Raw genomic sequence first — 23135 nt, 5'->3', positions numbered from 1 at the left:
AAAAAAAAAAATCCTTTCCAGCTAAGGCTTAGATGGATGAATACCACTAAATCCGGCTGACTTCAGTTCCTCTTAATCAAAATTACTAGCAGATAGGATTCAAGAGCTATGTTATTAGTGTACTCACAGTCATTTAGAAGTAAAGTCTCTGCCATGCCAAAAAAAAATATGCGCATATATATATATATATATGTTTCTACCAGGCCAAATCTGCAGAATTCTAGGCCTTTCCTTTCCTCACATCACAAAAGCTCAAAAGTACTAGTAGCAACAAAGTTGGGATTCTCTTCTTGAGCATGAGAAGGCAACAGCTATTATGCTAGCAATCAGTCTGAATCAGAACATTAAGGAACGAAAGATGGAAAGTCAAATCCATCTTTCGTGACCCCACAAAGCACGCCTGGCTCTCCTCCACAGGGAATGGTCTGGCATGGCCCACCTGACTACAAACTCAGCTCAAGGGTGACACCGGAGCTGACAGAGCACAGAAACCATGACATCAGAACAGCTGCACCAGACTCTGCCATTGACAAATGTGCCCAAGCCTTTTTTTATTGCTTACGTTACACTGCTGGTTAAAAATGTTTTAATTCCGGAAATGAGCAGCTATAAATATATCTGAAATCTATATATATGCTTCCCTTTCTTAAAGAAAAACAAAACCACAACATAAATATAATGGAAACTTCTCTGTTGGCTCAACCTTTGCATAGCTCCACGTAAGGGCAATTTGGGTCAGGATCAACATTAGAAGCAAACTGAGGGTACAGGATGATGGCTGGGGATCCCAACGCACTGTCAGAAGGGCTCTCAGGAAAGAGGAAACAAGAAATCAGTTTTTAGCACCTGTGTATTTTAGGATCACTGGGTCTACAGGTGTCAGTTTTAACGTGGGGCCTCCCCTGTCACACCCACACTCTGGGGTGGAGTCACAGGCTTTGGGGCTAGGTATTGAAATTATTTCCCAAAGAACACAGCAGAGAAGCCACCACACAAGGACTACAGAGTCCAGGACCCAACTCCAGGCTCCACTATTCTCTAGTCACGTCTTCTTGGGCCAGGCATTAAACCTCTCCAAGCCTCTGTTTCTCCTACAAGGATGGGGATTCCATACCTCTGCCCAGAGTACCTTAAATACTGACTCCAAGGAAAGTCTAAATCACCAAATACAAAATGTGATTATTCTCCATTTCATCTCAAAGAGTATTTAGGTGGGGGGAATGAAGAGGCATTTATTGTTATTACCATGAATAACGGGGAAATAATCCGATAAGGTCATGTTAGACCAGTTATTTTAAATCATCTGGGAGAAGCTGTGTGGGAGAATTTTGAGTTGGTTCTCCACTGCTACCCATGGAAGTCATGGGGCACCTTTCCTGTGTCCAGCTGTGGTGCCCTTGCATGCTAACTGTAGCATTAGTTTAATGCAATTAGTTAGGAAGGCTCATCTAGATTCCGTTTGTGGGGGAGAGAGGCAAGCTGCCGCTGGAGGAATGTTATTGACCCAACCCAGGATTTTATCCCAAAGCACAGGTAGCCAGGCATTGACTGCTCAAGAAATAAAAACGGTTTTCAATTCAATTAAAAAATGGGCCACTCCCTGGTAGCGCAGCGGGTTAAAGCACTGCACTAAGAAGCTAAAGCCACTTCCACATGAGTTTGATTCCTGCCTGCCCCAGAGGCGACCACATGGTGTGGCAGACCTCTCCTGACCCGCCCTCAGCAGTGTACTTCGTAGATCTGCCTGTTCTGCTTCCCGCTCTGTCTCTGGTGAATACTCTCACCCTCTGCATCTCTGGCCTGTACCCCAGTTCTGTACGAATAAATAAATAAATCTTTAAAAAAAAAAAATGGGCCAAGGACCAGAAAAGACATCTTCCCAGAAAAGACAAACATGTGGCCAACAGGTACACATAAAGACGCTCACCATCACTAAGTATTAGGGAAAGTCAAATCAAAACCATATGAGACAACACCCTACACCTGTTTGGAGGGCTGTTCTAAAGTAAGCGATAACAAGGTGGGCAATGGCATAGAGAAAAGGAAGTCTCTGTACATTGTTGGTGGGAATGTGAACTAGTGCAGTCACTATGGGCAACACTGCAGTTTCCTCAAAAAATTAAAAGTAGAACTATGATGTGATCCAGCAATCCCATTTCTGTGTATAAATCCAAAGAAAATGAAAACAAAATATTGTAGAGATATTTACACTCTTGTTTTCATTGTAGAATTATTCACAATATGCAAGATAGGGAAAAAACCTAAGTGTCAGTGTATGTCTCAAGAAAATGTATGTGTTTATATATATATATTTCATACAGATACATACATGCACACACAATGGAGTATTACTTAGCCAAATGGCAGGAGAAAATCCTGCCATTTACAACATGGATGAAACTTGAGGACACTATTCTAAATAATAAAAGTCAAATAAAGACAAATATCACATGAGATCACTCACATGTGGCATCTAATAAAGATGGCCCAATAAAAATAGAGAACAGAATATGGGTGTCATAGGCTGGGAAGTACGAGAGTAAGTTCTGGGGATCTCATGTACTGTATAATTAGCAATACTGTACTGTGTACTTGGAAGTTGCTAAGTAAATAGATCCTAAGTGTTCTCAGCATCCAAAGATAAAAGTAATTATGTGAGATAAACGAATTAACTAACCTTACAGTGGTAATCATGTACACACGTGTAGCAGTATACATGTGTTTCGGTATACAACCATTGCCCAGCATACATGTGTATCAAATCAGCACCTTAAGCCTACATGTTATATGTCATTACATCGCCATAAGCCAGAAGTAAAAATATGTCTTTTCTAATTGAAACTGTCACCTAGAAGAACAGAGAATATTGCTGTCCTACTATATAACACTGAGAAGAAAATGATGGTGCTCATCATGATGAGCAGGCAAGATGCAGGTTCCACTCCCCAACTTTGACCTCTGAGCTGAGCCTTACAAACATCCAGCTCCTTGCTGGCATATCCTATTCCCACAACACTCTGGACCACGCCTGAAAGCCAGCAGCACTGGTTCTGCTGTCAGGGGCTGGGGCTGGAAGCAGTGACCCTGTCCTCGGGTTCCAATATATCCATGTAATTATGAAACACAAATCCAGGTTCCTGAACCTCAAGGACCATTTTCCTTTTCAAAAAGCTTTAAAATTTTTGGAACTGCAGTGCCCAGTTGCCACAATGACCAACACAGAGGGAAAGAAGGTGCCCCCTGGATAATTTCTCAAGGCCTTTTAGAAAACGAAGAGTCATTCCTTTGGTCACACACATGGGAATTCACAGGAAAGATGATGCAGTAGACAGCAAGGGGGTGGGCACAGTTCAGACAGGACAGCCCCACCAATGTTACCAGACAATGCTGGAAGAGTCTGTATCGCTACTGCCCAGCATGCAGTTGACATTATTGTAAACAATCAAAGGGCAAGATTCTTGCCAAGAGAACCAATGTTCGTATTGAGCACATTAAGCGCTCTAAGAGCTGAGACAGCTTTCTGAAACACATGAGAGAAAATGAGCAGGAAAAAAAGGAAGCCAAAGAGACAGGTACTTGGGTACAGCTGAAGCTCCAGCTTGCACCAGCCTGAGCTCACGGTGAGGCCCCAGGGAAGGAGCCTGAGCTGCCAGGACCATTCCCTGTGGATTCCTGGTGTGTAGGTGTGGGGGCGACGAGTGGGGAGAAAATTTTTGAGGCGACTTGGAGGAGGCATGTGGAACAGGGACATGTAAAAGAGGAGGTCTACTTGCTTCTTGGCTTTGTACTTACACCAGGGACTTGGGGTACATGGGGGGAGACACATGAAGTAGAGACATGCTGAGACCCTTGAAAGAGATGTGGGTGAGAGAGTCGCGGGAGGCTGACGACGGCAGCTTTTATCTTGACTTGTATTTTGACCACGCTCCTCTTGTCCCATTCTGCTCTGTCCTCTTCTGTCCCTTTCCTGTGGGTCCCCACCAGAAGGGGCCTTAGACTGTAGCAAGCTGATGGGGCTCAGTGGCCCTGCTTTGGGGCAACCCTGCTTGATGGGGCATTTACTCACAACTTGGGGGGCAACTTGGGGTGTTTCACTGGGAAACTATTGTCCTTCTGTCTTTCTGCACACTAATTTTATTAAAGTACTTTTCTATAAAAATTCTTTCTAAAGAATTAGTTCTTTTCTATTAAAATTCTTTCTAAAAATAATTAAAATTTCAAAAATAAATGTGTTTATTGTGGTAGCCCTGCATTGTAACATCGTATATTCAGGTGCATGTCACTGAGCCTAAGTGTGTATACTTTTTTTTAATAGCTGACTAGTATTCTACTGTACATATGGACCGCATCTTCTATGGAACCTTTGAGCGCCAATCTTCTCAATAAACACAAAGTCCTTTCCCATCTTGCAAAATGGTGGTTGTGGAGGTAGCTACTACAGATAAGTCTGAAGTCTAGAAAGCTGATGCTGATGGTGAAGTTAAGAAGGGCAAAGCCAAACCCCTAAGAGGTGGAAGCCCCAGAGCAGCAGAAACCCTGAGCTGGTGTGAGGAATTGGCCTACACTGTGATATGAGGTAATTTGTGTGCCTTCTAAAAAGGCCGTGTGCTAGAGGAAGTATTCAACAGCTAAGTCCAGGGTTGAAAGGGAGAAGGTCCTGTCTGTAGTCACAAAATCAACTGGTCTTGACAAGAACATCAGAACCTAAGGGGTTAAACTTGACACAGTGTCCCAGTGTAATCTACTGAGGTGTCCTTGAAAGCTGAAGAGCCACAGCAAAAATCCTTCAGTGGGCATGTGAGAAAACCACGACATCCTAAGAGGGCCCCACAGAGGCAGAAGGGTGGTTTCTGGAGCTGGGCCAGGCCTGCTACTAGTGACTGGACCTCTCTGTCCCTCCACCTAAAGCCTTGGCATAGGACACACCAGAACTTGGTCAGCACCACCTCTAATAACATTGTCATCGATGGTGTGAAGATCCCAAAATGGCTCCCTGAGGCTGGCTTCATGGAGAAGCCGCCATCAGCCCCGACACCAGGGAGGTGACATCTTCCACACAGAGAAGGAGAAGCGGGAGATGGCAGTGCAGCCGAGGCTGATCAGACTGTGTAGACTGGCAGGTTCTGCCAGATTCCCAGCTGTGACTCAGCTCCAGGGCCCATCCACTGGGTCTGCTCTCTCCATGGACTTCGCCTTCACAAACCAGTGTTCTAAGCTTCTTACAGAGAATCTAATTAAGTAATGACAATTTAAAAAAAAATAAGCACAAAAGAAAGTTAAAGACTGGAAACAGAAAGCTATTATGAACTCCCCCGTTGAAAATACTGTTCTCCTTCCTGTTGGATTCTGAAGGGTAACAGAATGAGGGACCAAAAAATATATAGTAAGTGTCCAGATGGCATGTGCAACATGACTTAAATGGCAGGAGATGAGGTACATAGACTAGAATAGGCAATTCACACATAACGATAAAAACAGTTGCATTTGCACAGTGAAATCTGGAATAACTTTTTTTTTCAATGAGACTTTTTCCTGACACATCAGGTGGCAAACAGTGACAAGGATTTGCATAAAGAGGTCCCAGTTGCAAGAGGAAGCACTGTCAAGGTCCTGTAAACTCAAGGGTGTGATGACAGTCCCTACCCCACTCCATTCCCCACCCCTTTTCTCCCAGGAGTGGACAAACAGTCACCAAAGCGGGGCAGGTCCACAGACAAATTAACTCAACTTCTGACTTCCTGAGCTATTCTAACAGCACTGTTCTCTGGAGTCCCAAGTCCTGAAAAGTTTATGAAATGGACATATAAAAGCAAGGGCTTGATGACAGCAAATGCAATTGACTGAACAAAGGATTTGAATCCATCCAGAAAGGAACTGGGACAGAAAAGGCAAGATTTCATAGCCACAGTGGAACTGCTGCCAAACATTTGCTGCTGTTTGCACAGCCTGGTGTGTGCATGATTCAAGGGTAGGGCAGGGAGAGAGGGGGGAAGGTGGGAAAAAGAAAAGCAATGCCATTGCTGCCATCCAGAATCCATTCTTTTCCACAGGGGGGATAAACTATCAAAGGAGAGCTACCAGAAAAGCTTGATTTCATTCATTTCTAAGTAGTAAACTTAAGGTTGAGGATAGAAGACTGACTTTTCTCTGTATTTCAATTTTGTACTGTTTTTACCTTGTGTGTGTGCATGACATATTAAACTTAAAAATCCACAGTGCAGTTGTAGAGAACATAACTAACACATTGAAAAGGCAAGTAGCAAATTATACTCAAAAGTACACACTCATTAGTTGTGAGTTCAAATACTTAGAGAATAGGGTCCTCCGTTGTGGCGCAATGGGTTAAAACACAGTACTGTGAAGCTAGCCACAGCCGCTTCCGCATGAGTTCGATCCCCAGCCTGGCCCCGGAGGTGACCACATGGCGCTCCAGACCTCTCCTGACCCGCCTGCTGCTCCCCTCAACAGTGTACTTTGTCAATCTGCCTGCTCTACTCTCCACTGTCTCTGGTGAATCCTCTCACTTCCCCTGCACCTCTGGCCTGTACCCCAGTTCTGTATGCATAAGCAAATCTTTACAAATAATAATAATAACCTTTATTTTAAAAAATTACTCAGAGAAAAAAGGCAGCGGCTGCAAATTACAGTAACAATGATCAATATCTGAAACACCTGCTTGTGATAAGCACTGCTAAAAGTTTCACCTAGATTATTTTATTCACTCCTCACTTCTATCCTGTAAAATGAGATGGGTGGAATTATAATTAACCCCAGTTTATATGTACAAAAACGAAGACATAGTATAGCATTTGCCCCAAGGCTCCAGTTAGCAGGTAACAGGGCCTGGATGGAAACCCAGAGCTTACATGGGCTCCTCTCCGATGGAAAGGGGCTCCCTCCTGAATGTGGGCTCTAAAGGATGAGCATCTGGGCACTGTCTGGAGAAAGGGGGGGAGGGGATGGCAGCAGGGGTTAGTGCATAGGGAAAGGCACAGCACTAGACTCTTTGACAATCAAAACCATAAACATTTCTTGAGGGCCTACTCAATCCTGACACAACCAGATTTGGAATAGCTGCAGGCAATCAAGCTACCATTCAGAGCTGGAGAGGGCTACACATGGCATTCTCCTAGCAGCGCTCAGTACAATTCTGCAGCCCACCCTCATAGGCAGAGTCTCAAAAGAGCCTGTGCAACAAGAACGCTCAGTGATGAGGAAGCCAGGAGGGGGGACATTAAAAGGTGTCCCTCTGACCCTGGCATTCGACTGGCACAGCCAAGAAGGAAGAAAAAATATATTGCTTTTCACCTTGAGGCAAAAGCATTTTAATTATCAGCAGAGAGGCCAGCAAAGCCATACACCCGCCAGCTGTCCCATCCAATCAGGCCAGAGGCCATGACAAAACCAGGCCGTGTTTCTCAGGGGATGGATGAAGCACTGTGTGCTCAGGCTGGGTCAAGAGGCAGGAGAGGAGCAGGCCTTTCCCACAGAGGCCCAAGAGCCATTGGAGGGGCAGCTGGGCAGAGTAAGCCCCAACTACTGCCCAACTAAAATAAATCTGCTCCTCTCAGCGGGAGTGGTTAACACAAGCCAGGCTGTCCTGGGAGGGGGCAGTTCAGGACCACCAAAAATTCTCACTTTGGATTTTAAAAAGAGAAGCCCAGTATACCTAAGGAACAAGGAACAGAAAGAAGTTCCTCCTACTCCTTGGAAAGGAAAAAAAATCCAGTCCCATGACTGAGCATGGTTCCTGGGAGTTACGTGGCGCAAGTCATTTCACACTGCCTTAAACAACACTGCTCTGTCCCATGTGGTCACATTTTACAGAGGAGAAGCCTGAAGCTTCAAGACACTATCCACATACCCATGTCAGGAACTTAGGAAGGTGGCAGGTGCTCAAATAACACTGCTTCATTTTAACTCTGATGAGAAAAAAGTAATCACAGCTGACAATGAACGTTATTTGAGCCCGTTATTGCTGTATGTGGTTCCCATAAAGTCGCAGTTATCAAGAACCTATTAACGATACTGAGGACTTGGTGTACTTCAATCCAAGTCTTTCTGATGCCCAAAACAGGCTTTCATTAGCCCACCAGGCTTCCCAAAACTCAGCTTGAAGGAGAAATGCCTTCTTCACAATCAAGACCCCCCCAGATTCCCACCCTAGGGAAGATGCCAGAAAGAAAGGGGTGTGCCATCCACAACCTCATCGCTGCCTCACTGGTCTAGTTAATTGCCCAGGTCTGAAAGAGTCCTGTGCAATTCAGAGCAGGGGGTGGAAATCCAATCCTGGGCAAAGCTCTGAGACACCAGGATGCTCTTGGTCAGCTCCAAGGACAGAATGGCACTTAACTGCGTCCTACTTCCAGGCTGACGGCAGCCCTGGGTTTACTGTGAGTCCCTGTTATGATTCATGAGATCGGAGCCTCTCTTCCAGCAAGGCCATCTGTCATGCTCCAGGCAGCAAAGGGGGAAGGGAGCACCTGTGAGCTCCCATCAGCTGTTTTCCCACTAAACGGTTTGGGAAGATTCCCCACCAAGAGGGCTCTGGGCCCTGCAACAAGAAGCCAGAAACAGGGGGCCTGGGCATGCTGGCGCCTGACACAGATCCAGACATACAGTAGGGCAGCTCCCACTCACCACGCACTTGTTCCCACATAATGTCAGAGACCACCTCAACCAACCCTCTCATTTCACAAGCAGGCCTCTAAGGCCCAGAGAGGTCAAAGTATGCCCAAGGGCGCCCAGTCAGGCAGGGCCAAGGGAGCGTCGGGACCGGTGTTCCTCTCACTATTGCAGTCTATCTCTTACCTAGATGTCCGATTTAAGAAGTTTCTATAGCAGTATTGATAATGCTGTTTGTAACCTTCTCTGAGTCTTGGATTAGAAAAAGTTACTCATTCCCCAAAATGAACGTACACACAATTTGCATAAATTCCAAGGGTTGCAAGTGACCTAGGTTAACAACACTTCTTAATAAAAGGAACAAGTGTGGCTGTACAAAATACTGATGGGGAAACTGAAGGGGTCCCCGAGGTAAAGAGAAGGGCCAGAGAAAAAGCTACCTGCTTGTCTTGATTCAGCCAGACCAATGACTTCAGCACACCATGTCTCAGCTTCCTGATCCATAAGTGACCCTGAGCTACCTCAAGGAAATGAGGTGACACACCAGGTCAAGGAATGGAAAATTCTCCAAGAGACTTGGAAGAAAGGAAGACAGGCAGCCTCTTGCTTGTCTCTTTAGAGATCCTGAAGTACAAAGCTTGACCCTGAGAGATCAGTGCCACAGGCCATCTGTGAAAGATGGGAGCTACTTAGCTGTTGAGGAGGAAGGTAGGGGAGGGAAGAAGTAATTATTTATTTGACTTTCAAAGCAATAGTGGTTTAAATCAAAAGAAAGAGAGGTAAAGGGAAAATTTTAGGGAACCATCTGGAAATCAGAGCCCACCCAGCTGTTGATGAGCTCTTGCCCTGAAGCTGACCCCTCACTGAGGCTATATTCCCAGACTAAAGCTCCATCACCATCCAGAAATATCTACCAAGATTCACACACAACATACTCTTCTGCCCTCACAGGAGCCAAGAGCTGCCCTGGCCCCCTACTTCCTGCTCCACTGACTAGACACCGAAGTCCCCAGAGCCACCAAAGAGGAAAGCGCGGCAGGCAGCACTCCAGAGCAACCTTGTGGAAAATAAGGGCAGATGTTCCCCAAAGACACATGACTCCTCTTTAGGGGCCCCTCAGCCATTCCCACCATGTGAAAGGACGGAGGTAAGAGAACCCACAGGGAATGTCAAGGACACCCATTGTCCTGGGGGCCATTAGGCAACGGTGACTGCTGCAATGTCTGCCTGGAACTTCTCAGTTCTCCTCATCAGGCTGTCTTGTTCACGCCTCTCCATTCCTCAGATCGCCACCTCAGGAAGTCCTCAGGCAAGCCCCCGTGTGTCTCCAGACACCAGCATCTACTCCCCACAGCACCTACCACAGCCATGTGGTGAGTGTGCGAGTCTTGATGAAGGTCCTCCTCTCTGACCTCTGCACCATGGAGGGCAGGGCCTGTGACTATTATGGCCCCAAGAATAAACACATGAACTCACACATCCATGAGAGTCCTCTCCTTGTGGGAGATGGCCTCACACATCCAAGGGGAAAGGGAAAAGCAAGGCTCTCAGACAGAATGGAAGAACTGAAAGGCAATACAGGTCAATACTCCTGGCCGCCCCAGGCTCATCTACTGAGTCACCTTTACCTGGCTGGCTGTTTGCTTCATTGCAGCTTTCTTTCCTTATGTATTTACTTTGATTTGCAGAACATATGTCTGTATTCATGCGAAATGTGACCCATCGACTGAACACAATACTCTAGGGCCAGCCTGGCAGCTGCTACCCTCCTACAGACAGAGGGAAAATGCATTTCTTTGAGCTTTTGTGTGATTCTATCAGGAAAACTCCTCAAAACACATCCTCCAAATCCCTGTGGGAGAGAATTTGTAACAGAGAACCAAAAAGACTAGAAATGCAGAGAGTAACAGGGAGAGCGATTCAGGAGCACCAGGGCCCGGGAGTATTGAAGACTCATTTGAGATGCCCTAGGAGGCACAGAAAGTCCTTCATATGCCTCCTGGAAATGACTGGGAGTTGGGGGTAGCTGGTATTTTGCTGCCTCCTGCATTCACCCTGGGGCTGTTTCGGTTTCTTTTATTCTACAGGAAGAACATCCTATGGCTATTCCTCACCCTTTTCTGGGCAAGTCACTTCTGCCTCCTTGCTCCTGGTCAGGGTGCCTGTTGCCTCATCGCTAGGGGGGAGTATGTCTACCAGTGTGCAGAAGCGGGGACACTGGTGAGCAGAAACCACTGGGTTGCAGGGCTCCTCAGGCCTTGCGGCCAGCAGCGCTCCACCTTGAGAAATCCTGCACACAGAACTGGGGCAGGGGCTGTGGTGGGCGTTCAAACGAGTGAGCTCTAGGCCCCAGATCTTCACAGGCAGGGCGAGATGGGAGGTCGGTGCTCACACTACAGGAAAGCCAGCTTTCCCCTTCCTTACCCGATGAACTCCCAGAGGTTAGAGACAGGCCCAGGCCTGCATGAGCACATCCCTGGGAGGGCTGGGGGAGGTCTTGGGCCTCCAGTCACAAGAGGGCACTCATCGAACCACTAAACACAAATGGGGTGGCTACTGAGGGAGCGTAACAGAGAATTCACAGTTGGGGCTGCGTGGGACAGACTGGCAGCAGGTCCAGGTGGCAAAGGGTGGTGACCTACCCCAGCAGCACCTGGACGCCAGGTATCAGCTGCAGCAGAAACAAAGGCCAGAGGGAGTGACTGAGGCCAGCTTCTGAGAAGGACACAGAAAGGGGGCAAAGGTGTCATGGTGGCCACACTGTGGCATCTGAAACAGACTGATGAACTCAGGCAACTAGGAAGGCTCAAAGGGCTGGCGATGACAATGAGAATGACAGCTCCGGTGTGAGGGAGGCATGAGGGACATCTTCTCTCAGGAGAAGGGGATTATTACATTTTGAGGTCCTACAAGTAAAACCAGTTCAGGTGACTCATGTACTCAATTTGCCTGGAACTACGCTGGGAGCTAAAGACACAAACTATTTAGAGATGTAGGAGATACACCAGAAATCACTGCCAACAAAAAAGAAAAGGTCAGAGTACAACCTAGTGGCCTGCCTGTGGGCCAGCATGGAGTTGTGTTATGTAATGGCTTCTGGAGGCGGCACTCCTTCACCATCAATCTCTCCAAGCCCTGCGGGTCCACACCAGCTGCTTCGCAAATGTACTGGCCTGGCTGGATGGCATCTGAGCTCGCAACCCTGGGCCAGCAGCTCCGGTCCTGTCACTAGGACCTTCTTCTTCATACCTTCACATCAAGCTACCTATTACACAAGATCTGGAAATCTATCTACCTGCCACAAAAGGAAAAGCTTTCCACTAAAGGAACATCTTTCACGAACACCTTTGCTAATAACCAAGCGGCTACAATGTGATGAAGTAAACACAAAAATCAAGGGTTTTTTAGAAGTAGTTTTAAGACGTGAGGCTTAAGTTAAAAGATGCAGTGTGGTAAAGGCATAGAATTATTAAATCAGAGGGCTGAGTCACCCCTCTCAGGCCTGGCAAACTTTGGCTGGACAATGTTATCTATTTGAGAAACAGTATTAAGATTCCACAGTAATGTGATAGGGTGTGTCACCACAAAGCGAGGAGTGTCACTATGGTTGTGGGAAAGGGAGTCGTTTTTCCACCTCTAAGTGTTGCTGCCAACATCTCAAACGCCTGGGATGAAACCCCAGCATGCCATGAACCAGACTTCCAGAATGGGGGGGCAGCTGGGAAGGAGCGAGGTGGGAGGCAGATACTTACTGAAGTGGGAAAGAGAGACAGGTGTGGAGGCTGCTTCTGGCCTTTGTCGTTGGTTGCTGTAGCACTATGGGCAGGAGGACGCAGCAGAGACACCGGCAGCCAGCATCTTGGCCTGCTGGTCATCCAGTTTGAATGAGACATAGTAAATTTCAGGTCTCCCCTACTTTCTGAGCCTACCGGGTCCTGCCTGACCCATTGCTTATTTTTTCCCTACTAGGAGGTGTCTCAGACTCCTGACAAGCTTTTGGGCCTCAGCTGCCCCTCTCTGGGTCCTCTCTTTGGCTGGGTGTATGCCCACAAGGGGACAGGTGATTTCAGACTTTGATTGGGACTCTGTTATTTGAAATTCTTCTCTTCCCCTTCTATATCCTTTGAACCTCACACTGATTAAAAATCTCTGAGGACGCTGTAAATCTGCTTTCTTTTATGCATATCTCTTAGAATGAGCCCCTTAACAGTTTTGGGTCCCTGGGCACCCCTGTGTTTCACCTGACATCAGGAAGACTGCTGGCTGTTTCCCCTACTAGCCAGCCTGTTGCTTAGTAATAGACTGTGATTATTAACTGAGCTGACTGCCAGCCAGAATCAAATTCTCCAGGTCCCACCTCCCCTGCAGCCAGCTGTAACTTTGTCACTTCATTCTAGTCAATTAATGCAAACAGATGTGTTGTGCTGGACTTCTGGGGGGTTACTGGGTGCCAGCTCGACATGTGAGCACCTATTACACTGTTTCTGCTGTTAGCCTTCCTTCAGGTCTTGGACTTGCACTAATAACTGGCACTTAACAGTCATCCTGGGTCACAAGCCAACCCTGCGGACACACAGGCATACTAGGATGAGGCAGTGAAAAGCAGGAGTCTGGGTCTTCCTGTCCGTGTGGGGCACCTGAAAACCCCCACAGGTTTCCAAAACAAATGAATCCATACCTTGTTTTCATTACCATTATTTTATTTTGTTTTTCAGATTATGTGCAGTCAAACCTAGACTTACTATATGTCAACATGAGATGCTACCTGCTATATGTATCTCGCTAGCAATAAGCAGCAAGAGATTTTTACAGTAGGTGACCAGGATAACAAGATGTTTTAATAAGTCACTCTTTTTACTGAACTTTTTATAATGAATAAGTTTTTCCACAAAGTCAGCCCCCCCCATCTATACAAACTCTTTTTTTTCTAAATATTCAGAATCAACTAACACAAATCATTCAGGGAATTTTGCCCTCATATGACAGTGACCAAAATCCAATTCTCTGGAACCTAGGGAGGCCTGTATCCCCAGGACTGAAGAAGTAATGACTCTCAAAGAAGTGGCCCAGCACATCTAAAATGATTTCCAAGTCATGCACACTGGAGAAAGAGAGGGGGTCTTTACGGTTCGTGCTGGAATGATAGGATCCTAGGCAAACAACCCCCCAAAGACAAACGTTAAGGAGCCACCCAAACTCATGCACTAGTTTTACAACAGGTAACACTGTAGCACCAGACAGCAGTCCTTTAACTCCTGCCCCAGAGCACCAAGCCTGAAGGCTTCTTATTACCAGTCCTGACACCCACTTAAGGAAAAAGGAAGGACCAGGGGTTTATCTTCTGGGTTACAAATGACATTCAAGTGCAGTGCCATCACCTGCAAAGAGCAGACCTTGGTAGGCTAGCTCCTCTTTCACAAGAGCCCAGACGTGCAAACACAAATCTCATAAAAGGTAAACCTTGTATTTACAGCATGAAATTGCCCCAATATAAAACTTTATAGGGGAAACCATTCACTTTTATAATGTCATTAACCCCGCCTAACTTTTAAAATGAGCTCAATTATGAAAGGTTAGAGCACTTTGTCCAGTCTCTCAATATATAAGTATCTAGGAAAAAAGTAAAGGAACTTCAGTTCCTATATTACATTTTTATCATCACATCTGTTTATTCTTACCCCATCATCCAAAGTAACCTCTAAGGCAGAAGTGTCTTTGAAAAGAAGTCACCAGAAGTTTTAATTTATTGAAGACATTTAAAGAACAGACTTTTGGAGATGGGATAGAATAAGTACATGCTGAGAAGCGAAAAAGTTTATTTTATGTAACTTAAATCCCTCATGTGCACTATAATCACTTCCTGACTTTTCAGTTAATGAAAGATCACATATACCATGATGGTCCCAAAAAGTCCCACCCTAAGTCCAGGCGAGCAGTAGCCAGGGGTACAGAAGAGCATAATTTAACTCTGTGATGCTCCCACTACTACAAAATCACCTGGGGATGCATTTCTCAAAACATGTCCCCACCATTAAGTATCTCATGTTCCACAATCTGCCATGGATGAATTATTCTTACTACTAAGGGGAAAGAGGGTGCGGGAAGAAGAGATGAGGGTAATATAGACTATTTTAAGTAAATTAGAAAAGTATATCAATATATACCATACGTGATTTAAAATGTCTTATCCTCTCTACCACTCGGTTTAGGCAAAACAGCGCACAAATTACTACACAAAAGCTGCAGAGCCTCAGCTCCTGCTAATTCAGCTAATGAAAGAGACTCAAGCTGCCACCAACACACCATTTAATTATGACTAACACTTGTTTTACAATCCAGTTTATGGACACTGGCTGTTTAAAAACTGTTACTTCTCAGTTCCCTGTTCTTAAACACTAGGTAGTTGAAACAATTAACTGGTTAGTACTACCACTAGGTGATGAGAAGGGCTGTGACACCACCCACCGGGTCATGCTCTCCAAGTTGACATTGTCACCTGAACTGATTTCTCGGCTTAAACGTGCCCCTTCTTAAAACCTTCACTGGTAGGTACCTCAGCAAGCAGTGTCTAGGTAAAAATTCAAGCAGGTAATATAGGCTTGTTTAACTCTTGTTCCATCAAGGAGGAAGACCCTTTTTGGACATGACACACTTTCACCAAGTAGAAAGATAAATTTATGTATTTTTTTGCACAGTACATCAAAATCATATGCCAGGGTTGCTGGTGAATATGAGCCCAGTGTTATCCCACAGCCCTCAGGAGACTCATTTCTCTCTTCTTAAACCAACTTTTCCTGGCATGCACTCCACCCCTGCATCTGAACTCAAAAACGGAATGGTTTCAAGCCAAGCCTTCCTGTACACTAAGATTCCATTAAGAATTCCTTTTCACCCAAGTCCCAGACTGTGTCTGAAGTGCCCTTAACCCCTCCAGCTCCACCTCTTCATACTCACTGTTGCTGGACTTAAGGTCACGGTGGATGATGGGGACAATTGCCTCATCGTGTAAGTAGTTCATCCCTCTGGCAATCTGCACAGCCCAGTTGACCAGGATGTCTGGGGGGATCCTTTTCCCAGATAACACTCTATTCAGAGGCCCTCCACGAGCAAACTCCATGACCAAGCAGAGGTTGGGTTCCTTCAGACACACTCCCCTTAGGGCAATGATGTTGGGGTGCTTCAGCATAGCAAAGAGCTTGGCCTCCTGACGAACATTCTCTATGGTCTGGCTGATGTCTTCATCAGGGTCATGGCGAGCTGCTTTCACGGCAACTTCATCTCCTATCCAGAAAGCACGATAAACCTTTCCAAAGCCCCCGATGCCAATGATCTCTTCCAATGTTAGTTCTGCAAAATCAATCTCTAACACTGAGGAAGAAAAGGAAAAACAAAATCAAAACACTCCAAACACACCATTTGATTACCCATCAGCCTGGACAGGTAAATCTGAGCATTGGGTATTCACTTGCCTTTCTGTCTCCCCCACTCCAAGATATATCCATAAAGGAAGGAAATGTGCTGAACTTATTTTCCATTGTGATATCCTTAGTGACTAATGTATAGTATGCACTCAATAAATATTCATGAGATAATTTCCACTTGGAACATCATGCAGTGTTTGTATCAAGACCAATCATTCTAACCAAAGGGAACACGGGAAAGATAATCTTGATGAGACTTATCCAGCTTTTGCTGTGTGCTAAGTGGTGGGATGCCAGCACAGTGCCAGCACAGTGCCAAACAGATACACAACAACCAACCAGAGTGTGAATAGAGCCTTTGTATCAGTGTGAACAGAGGATTTGGGAAATCACTAACTCCCACCATGAGTTGGGGGGGTCAATGGGGGGGGTGAGAAGGGTGAGTGAGAAGCACATTCTCAGTGAAATGGACCCTAAAGAATGAGTGGGAGGGACTCCTAGGTATCTACCCAAAAGACTCAAAAACACTGATTGAAAAGATACCTGCACCCCCATGTTTATTGCTGCTTTATTTGCAATTGGAAAAACATGGAAGCAGCCCAAATGCCCAAAAGTAGATGACTGGATTAAAAAGATGTGGTACATATATACAATGGAATATTACTCAGCAACCAAAAAAGAGAAACACATGTCTTTTGCAGCAACTTGGATGGACTGGAAAAGATCATGCTTAGTGAGATAAGCCAGAAAGAGAAAGAAAAATACCGGATGGTTTCACTCATAGCAGGAGTATAATGGACCAGGAGAGAAAATAACAAGAAAAATGAACAACCATATACCAGAGACATTTTGCGGGGGTGGAATGGGGAATGGGATCAAAAACGGAGGGGTGGGGAGGGAAGTGCACAGATTATGGTGATGGCACATGGGTGACATGGTGATGGGAAACCCGCAGGGATTACAATCGAGATGGGAAAAAAAATGTACAAAATGATGTAAAAATAAACTGTTATAAAAAAATTAATTAAAATTTAAAAAAAATGAGTGGGAGGGATCTCATCAGGCAGTGAGGCTCTGCATGAAGAGGAACAATCCAGGCAGAGAGAAGAATATGGGGCATGAGAGTTTTATAAACAGAGTAGGGATTTCAGGAACTAATGCAGCTGGGTTACATGAGTTTGGATAGAAGATGAGGCTCAAAGTCTTGTTGGGGCAGTCAGGTCATGAAGTTAAGCAGCTCTGAGGACTTGAATTTCCTACTGTGATAGTTGTCATGTAACTTTAAGAAGGGAGTGCTGTTAGACCTGTAACTCTGGCATACAACCTGGAGGACAGGTTTCTGCAGCAACAGGAAATTCTAAGGACACTGCAGTGACCCAAGCATGTGAGCATGAGGGTCTGAACCTCAGCAGCAGTGAAAACAAGAAGTACAGAATAAACTGGGAGATTTTCAAAACTTGCTTTTGAAATAGTGTTCTTGCAACTTAGATATGCAGAAAAGTTCTGTCTCCAACAGGCATCTGGGCCACAGCAGATGTTCCTGTATCACATCCAATCACTCATTCTCCTTCCCAAATCCAGAGCTGAAACCTAAGGTCCTTGACTGTGTCTTTAGCTCAGTTTAGGATAACTGCAAGGCTAGATATCACAGCTACAGGTGGTTGCCAATGCTGGACTAGATGTGGTGCTCCTATGTGAGCAAAGTGTTATTTTATGTTTCTCATGAAAACCTGTTCTCTCTTCATTTTTTTGTTTACCTGGCTGACTCATACTCACCCCTTAGGTCTCAGCTTAAACATCAACTTCCTACAGAAACTTTTCCTAACCCCCTGAATAAATTAGGTGAGACCCCATCAAACACTTCCAGAGAAGTCTCTATTTGCAAGACTCATCAAGATCATGCGCCCTGTCAGGTTGTGAGATCCACAAGGGCAGATTCTGCCTGCCTTATTCAGCATAGTGCATGCTATGCTGAGCAACCCAATCAGTAGGTGGCCTATAGGACAGTTGAAATACAATGGAGTGGAGGAGGGATGTGGAGGGAAATCTACCTCAGGAAGAAGCAAACCAAACTCAGTTCAGCAATACCAAGGAAGCAACTGCAGACTAGTGGGTGTTCCCTTCCTTACCCAGCCAGTTGGATGTGTCCATTCTCCAGATGCGGGTGGGGCTCAAAATTCTGTTGTTGCTTAATAGTGGTGCTTGGCTCCCTTCTGGAGCTAATTTATATTTTGTAATGCAACAGTTTGTATACAGGAAACTCTATAGCCACTCTGGCACCAAAAGTTCCAACTGTTCAAGCTTATCACTTTGTCTATCACTCTTCCTAAAGAATAAAAGGTCTGGCAGATCCTTTACATCAGTTATAAGAATCTATTCTAAGATCCTTTTAGCATGCTTTGAGTACTACAGAGGCCAAGCAACTAAAAACTTGACAGCTATCTGGGTACAGATTAGGTTCTGTCAGTAAGAGGCACAAGACACGGAAGACAGAAGTGAAACAGACACATCTAGTTGTTTCTTCTGAAAAGCATGACTACAGAGAAGTGGGCTTTTCTACAATAGCATGTTGGTGTCCAGTCATCTGTTCTGTGGATGGGGAGAGGAATGTTTCATAGCAGAGTGGCTGCCTAATCTCTGAACTGCAGCTACAACAGCATGTTCTTGAAATGAACAGCTTAGCGTCAAAGGAATTTCCTGATTCTGCACCTTCCCAACTAGAGAAGCAGCCAGTGGGCCAGGTTTGCAAAGTTCTGAGAGTTTTCCCATAGGTCCAGCTGAGAGCCTATTCTCCCTGCCCTTCCCATAATTCAGTAGGCACCAGACTTCCGGTGTTAAATCACCTTCTGCCTAAAATAGCTTGAGTGTTTCTAGGTCCTAAAATGAACAGACTGAATTACTAATTCTTGCCTTTTCTCATCTGTATAAATTTCAAAAAATAAACCGACGTTAAAGAGAGATGAGTAGTCCTTCTGGAAAAATACATTACTGAGAGTCTTCTTGATGATGGAGGGAAGGAACACTCATTTTTTCTACCAGTTTTAAAACTGATGTAAAGATAGGTGCCTGTTTAACAGATTTGTATTAATATGTCTTATTTCCTCAACGGAATATATAAATTCCCTTTAAGAGAATTAACTGTTGTTTTTCTCTCATTGCTTTTACTCACCCTGGTCTAAAGCACAACAGATGTTAAATACTTGTTTGAATGTATGAGGATTTAAAAAGGTAATTCTGAGTGGGGTGCTGAAAGGACAGCTCCTTTGACAGCATTTTACAGAAGGCAGAAGACGTCTGTGGAGAAGGCAAAGTAACTTCTCTATTGGTACAATATAAATCTCAGGTTCTTGCTATTTAGTTACAAAAATATTCATGACTAGCCTTCAAGAAAAGTACAGAATACAATTTTCAAAAAATAGAAGACAGGGGGCGGGTGAAGAGGGTGCTGTCTTTTTCCATCTCTGCTAAGTCCGTTGGGTAGGAACTAGACCTTCAGTTGCAGCTGAGAGAATGTGAGGTTCTCCTTCCCTTTCCTCCCTCCCCTAGTCAAGACCTCATTTTAAGTAAGAATGAGGTCAAGTCGTATTCACAGGTTTTTCATTTTTCTGTGGAAGGATATTTCCAGGAATATCAGGAACAAACCTTATTCTTTTGACTTTTGAAAATAGTATTGCCTCTCAATTGTGTCTTAGCACATTCCGGTGGATTTTGAGCAAGTGAATAGTACATATTTTACTCATTTATTAATCTCAAGAAAATCTATCCTTTTATTTCCAGTGGGAAAAAGAAAAAAAAGTAAATTACTAATAACCTTCATTCACACCCTACTTGAAAACAATTTCCCTATCAGAGAAACCTCTGTAATACCTAGGATTATCTCCCTAGATGAAAAATTGAAACTATGTATTTTCCATCTTTCACTAAAAGAAGGTGAGTAAATTCCTGTGTTACTTATATTTGTCAGCTTGATGAAAAAGATAATTTGTAATAACTTACATTAGAGAAAGATAAAAACACCATATTAATGTTAGATGGTTTATAATATCACTATTATACTTTTTCTTGGTTATACGATTTAGCAATTTCCTCCTCCTCTGTTTTGAACAAAGCTTGAAACAGAATTTTCACCTTGAGGCAACACTTACAACTAAAATCGAGTATTACTACTTGAGAAGTGTGTTCTCTTTAAGATGTAATGCCACAGTGCCTGCCTCAAAGGGGAAGGACGTTCAAAGGGGAATGGGGAAACGTTATTAGTGGCTCAGTTTCACTCTAAGTATTTAGGGCCAAGATTACCAATCATCTTTATGTTCTGATACAGTGACAGAGAGACATAACTGAGTTGACAGTCAAAGCACATGTATCAGAGGAGCAGCTGTCGGTAACTTCCTGTGTTCATCTGCTTCAAAGCACTGCACTGAAATTACATATTTACATCATCAACCATCCACATGTGTAAATTATAAGCACCTCCTTGTTGTTTATTTTTTTTAGTACCCTGATATTTAACCCTGTACCTCTCTTTCACAAGACACTCTGATTTTTTAATGGAATTAAACTTTCCTGAATTATCAAGAGTTCCAGTTAAGATTGAAGCTCCTGGTGGGGTGTTAAAAAAAAAACAAACCTAACAAGATCTTCCAATGTTCTTTAAGTCGATTACTATATAAGCACAAGGAACTTAGGTACTTCCTAGTTTTCTCACTGACTTCTAGCTGTAGCAGTCTACAGCTAGGTAACTTTTGTTATGATAAAGTTAAGTCCTGGGTACCTAGCAGCAGGAGTGTCTAATAGCACACTGTTGTTGTCTTGTTTCCTGTGGGTTGGCTCTTCCAGTCTAGTCATATTCACTCCCTGCTGCTCTTACCGCCAGGACACAAGATGTTAAGAGTTCCTGCTCAAGAGCCTCACATGGCTCTCCCACTGTGACATTAGCTGTTCCTGAAAACAATTCAAAAACTTCTACTGAGAACCTTGAATTTTACTTAAGCTTGTAACTACACTGTGTTTTCTAACATGCCAGATCAATCTTTCAATATTTCTTGCAATTTGTGATCATCTACAACTATTTCAGACATTATGCTAGAAACCTTAGCCGCCTTCTTTCCAATACTAGTGCCAAAACAAAGTAATACCTAGAAACAATTTAAAATAATTGGCTGCCTCCAGGCATTATGGAGTTCAAAATACCGAAACAGAAGTTTTAAACTGATGAAAGAGAAACAATGAAAACTGAAGATCTGAACATCCATTTGACAGTCAAAACACCAATTAAAAAAAGACAGAAGGGTAGAAAAATAAGGCTAGATTTGAAATTGATAGTATTTAAAAGAACATCTTAAACTAAAGTAATATAATTGTTGAAATATTACAAGTGAAATTTTAAAATCAAATGTTTAATTGTTGGTCTTTGGTAGTAATTTTTTAAAATCAACTAAGATGTGAAGTATACCAAATATGGGATAAACAATATGTGGAATGACATTTTTCAACCAGAAAGAAACATGAGGACCCTCAAATACAAACAGTGTGAACTGTAGAGATATTCACATCTTTGTTCTAAAACTACCTAGAATAACTGATTGGAGATTTTAATGGCAATTTAACTCCTTTGAAAAAATAAAGGAAATTGCATTATGGGTGTGGAACAGGGGCTCCTGGGAAAACAGCGAAAACCAGGACACTGAAAGAAAGGCCCTGGGAGGGGACCCCTGGGCCTGGTCCCCCTGAGATCTGGCAAATACTAAACCTAAGCAAAGTTTGGTATTTGGAGAAGGGAGAAAATGTATTTTTTAATAGTCTGGATGTCAAGGGACTGGGACTTAGCCACGTACCTTGTGTCCCTGATCTCTCATTGGGGCATGACATACTTTTCCTTCTCTAATCATTTCTCCATCTATGGCTTGCCCCAATCCCCTCTACACCACCCTGTCTTGCCTATTACTTATTGAAAGTCCAGGTGGTACAACCTCTGAAATGCAAAATTAGGATTTAGAAATCTACACTGACATCTCAAAGACAGATACAAAGTCTAAGAAGCCTAGTTCACACAAGCTTCCCAGTCAACCCAGTATTGCCAGGGACACCCCCATCTCCTTCAAAGCAAATGCATTTTAGGGGCGGGGACAGGCAGGCAACTGAAAAGGTCGGCAAGGTGCCTGATGTGGGGACTAGACAGTTTTCCAAATCGGAGGGTGGGAGGCAATGGAGAGAATCTCATCTGGGGCTTCAGGGTGTGTAAGTCAGAAGCAGTTGCTGAGGTGGTCAGATGAAGGTTAAGAAGCCTAAGTGCTTGAGATTCCAGGCAAGGCCTGCGGTGTCTTTTATCCATCGCACCAAAAAAAGCTGAGGCAGCCCGAGAGCGCGCGCACGCACACACCCCCAGGTCAATCACACCCCGTCCCCAACTTAAACGTGGGGAAGGGCTCGCTCCCTCCGCGACCACCCCAGGACTCCATTATCGCCCACCCACTCCCCGCCCCCCGGCCCGCGGTCGCCAGGCTTCCGGACCCGCCTTCGTCTTACACTGAATGGGCGGGTAGCAACTGGGGTCCTCGCCGCCCGGCTGGCAGCGGCTGGAGAAGGCGCTGCGCGGGGTCACGTAGTTGCTGGGGAAGATGCCCACCCGCTGGTTCAACTGGCCGGTCCACCAGCCTTCGTCGCCGGACACCTGCGAGTCTTTGGACAGCACTTCCACCACGTCGCCCAGCCGCAGGGTCAGCTCGTCCTCGCCCGCCGCCTCGTACTCGAACACCGCCGTCCAGTAGGGCAGCGGCGCGTCGGAGCCCAGCTCCCCGGGGGCCGCCGCCACCGCCTCCTCCTCTTCTTCCTCCTCCTCCTCGGCCCCGGCCCCCGCTCCATCCTCCCCCGGTGGGGTGGCAGCGGCGGCGCTCGCCAGGCAGCCGAGAAGCGCTCTGGAAGGCTCCATGGAGCGGCCGATCCATAGGGTGCGGGGCTGCCGCCGCCCGCAGGAGCCGCCGCCGCCTATTGTTCATGCGGCTCTGCAGAGCTGGGGGGACCCCCCTGCGGGGGCCGCGAGCCGGCGGGGCACCCCTGCTGGGGCGACCCCCCTCCCCCGACGGCGGCCGC

The 23135-nt window shown here is 45.2% G+C and overlaps 1 protein-coding gene across 1 annotated transcript in view; it reads right to left on the bottom strand.

Moving 5' to 3' along the window:
* MAP3K9 (mitogen-activated protein kinase kinase kinase 9) overlaps positions 1 to 23054 on the bottom strand; it is a 75300-nt gene extending 52246 nt beyond the window's left edge. The window contains exons 1-2 of the mRNA XM_004681729.2: positions 22572 to 23054; positions 15580 to 15993 (exon numbers count right to left, since the gene is read on the bottom strand). Coding sequence (XP_004681786.1) covers positions 15580 to 15993; positions 22572 to 22974 — 817 coding nt within the window. The 5' untranslated portion in view covers positions 22975 to 23054. The remainder of the gene's footprint in view (positions 1 to 15579; positions 15994 to 22571) is intronic.
* Positions 23055 to 23135: the final 81 nt, after the last annotated feature.

This window comes from Condylura cristata, unplaced genomic scaffold (assembly GCF_000260355.1).
Source record: "Condylura cristata isolate star-nosed mole 26May11 unplaced genomic scaffold, ConCri1.0 scaffold00013, whole genome shotgun sequence".
NCBI lineage: Eukaryota > Metazoa > Chordata > Mammalia > Eulipotyphla > Talpidae > Condylura > Condylura cristata.
The sequence above is the reverse complement of the archived record's forward strand: the minus strand, read 5'-3'. Positions and strand labels throughout refer to the sequence as shown.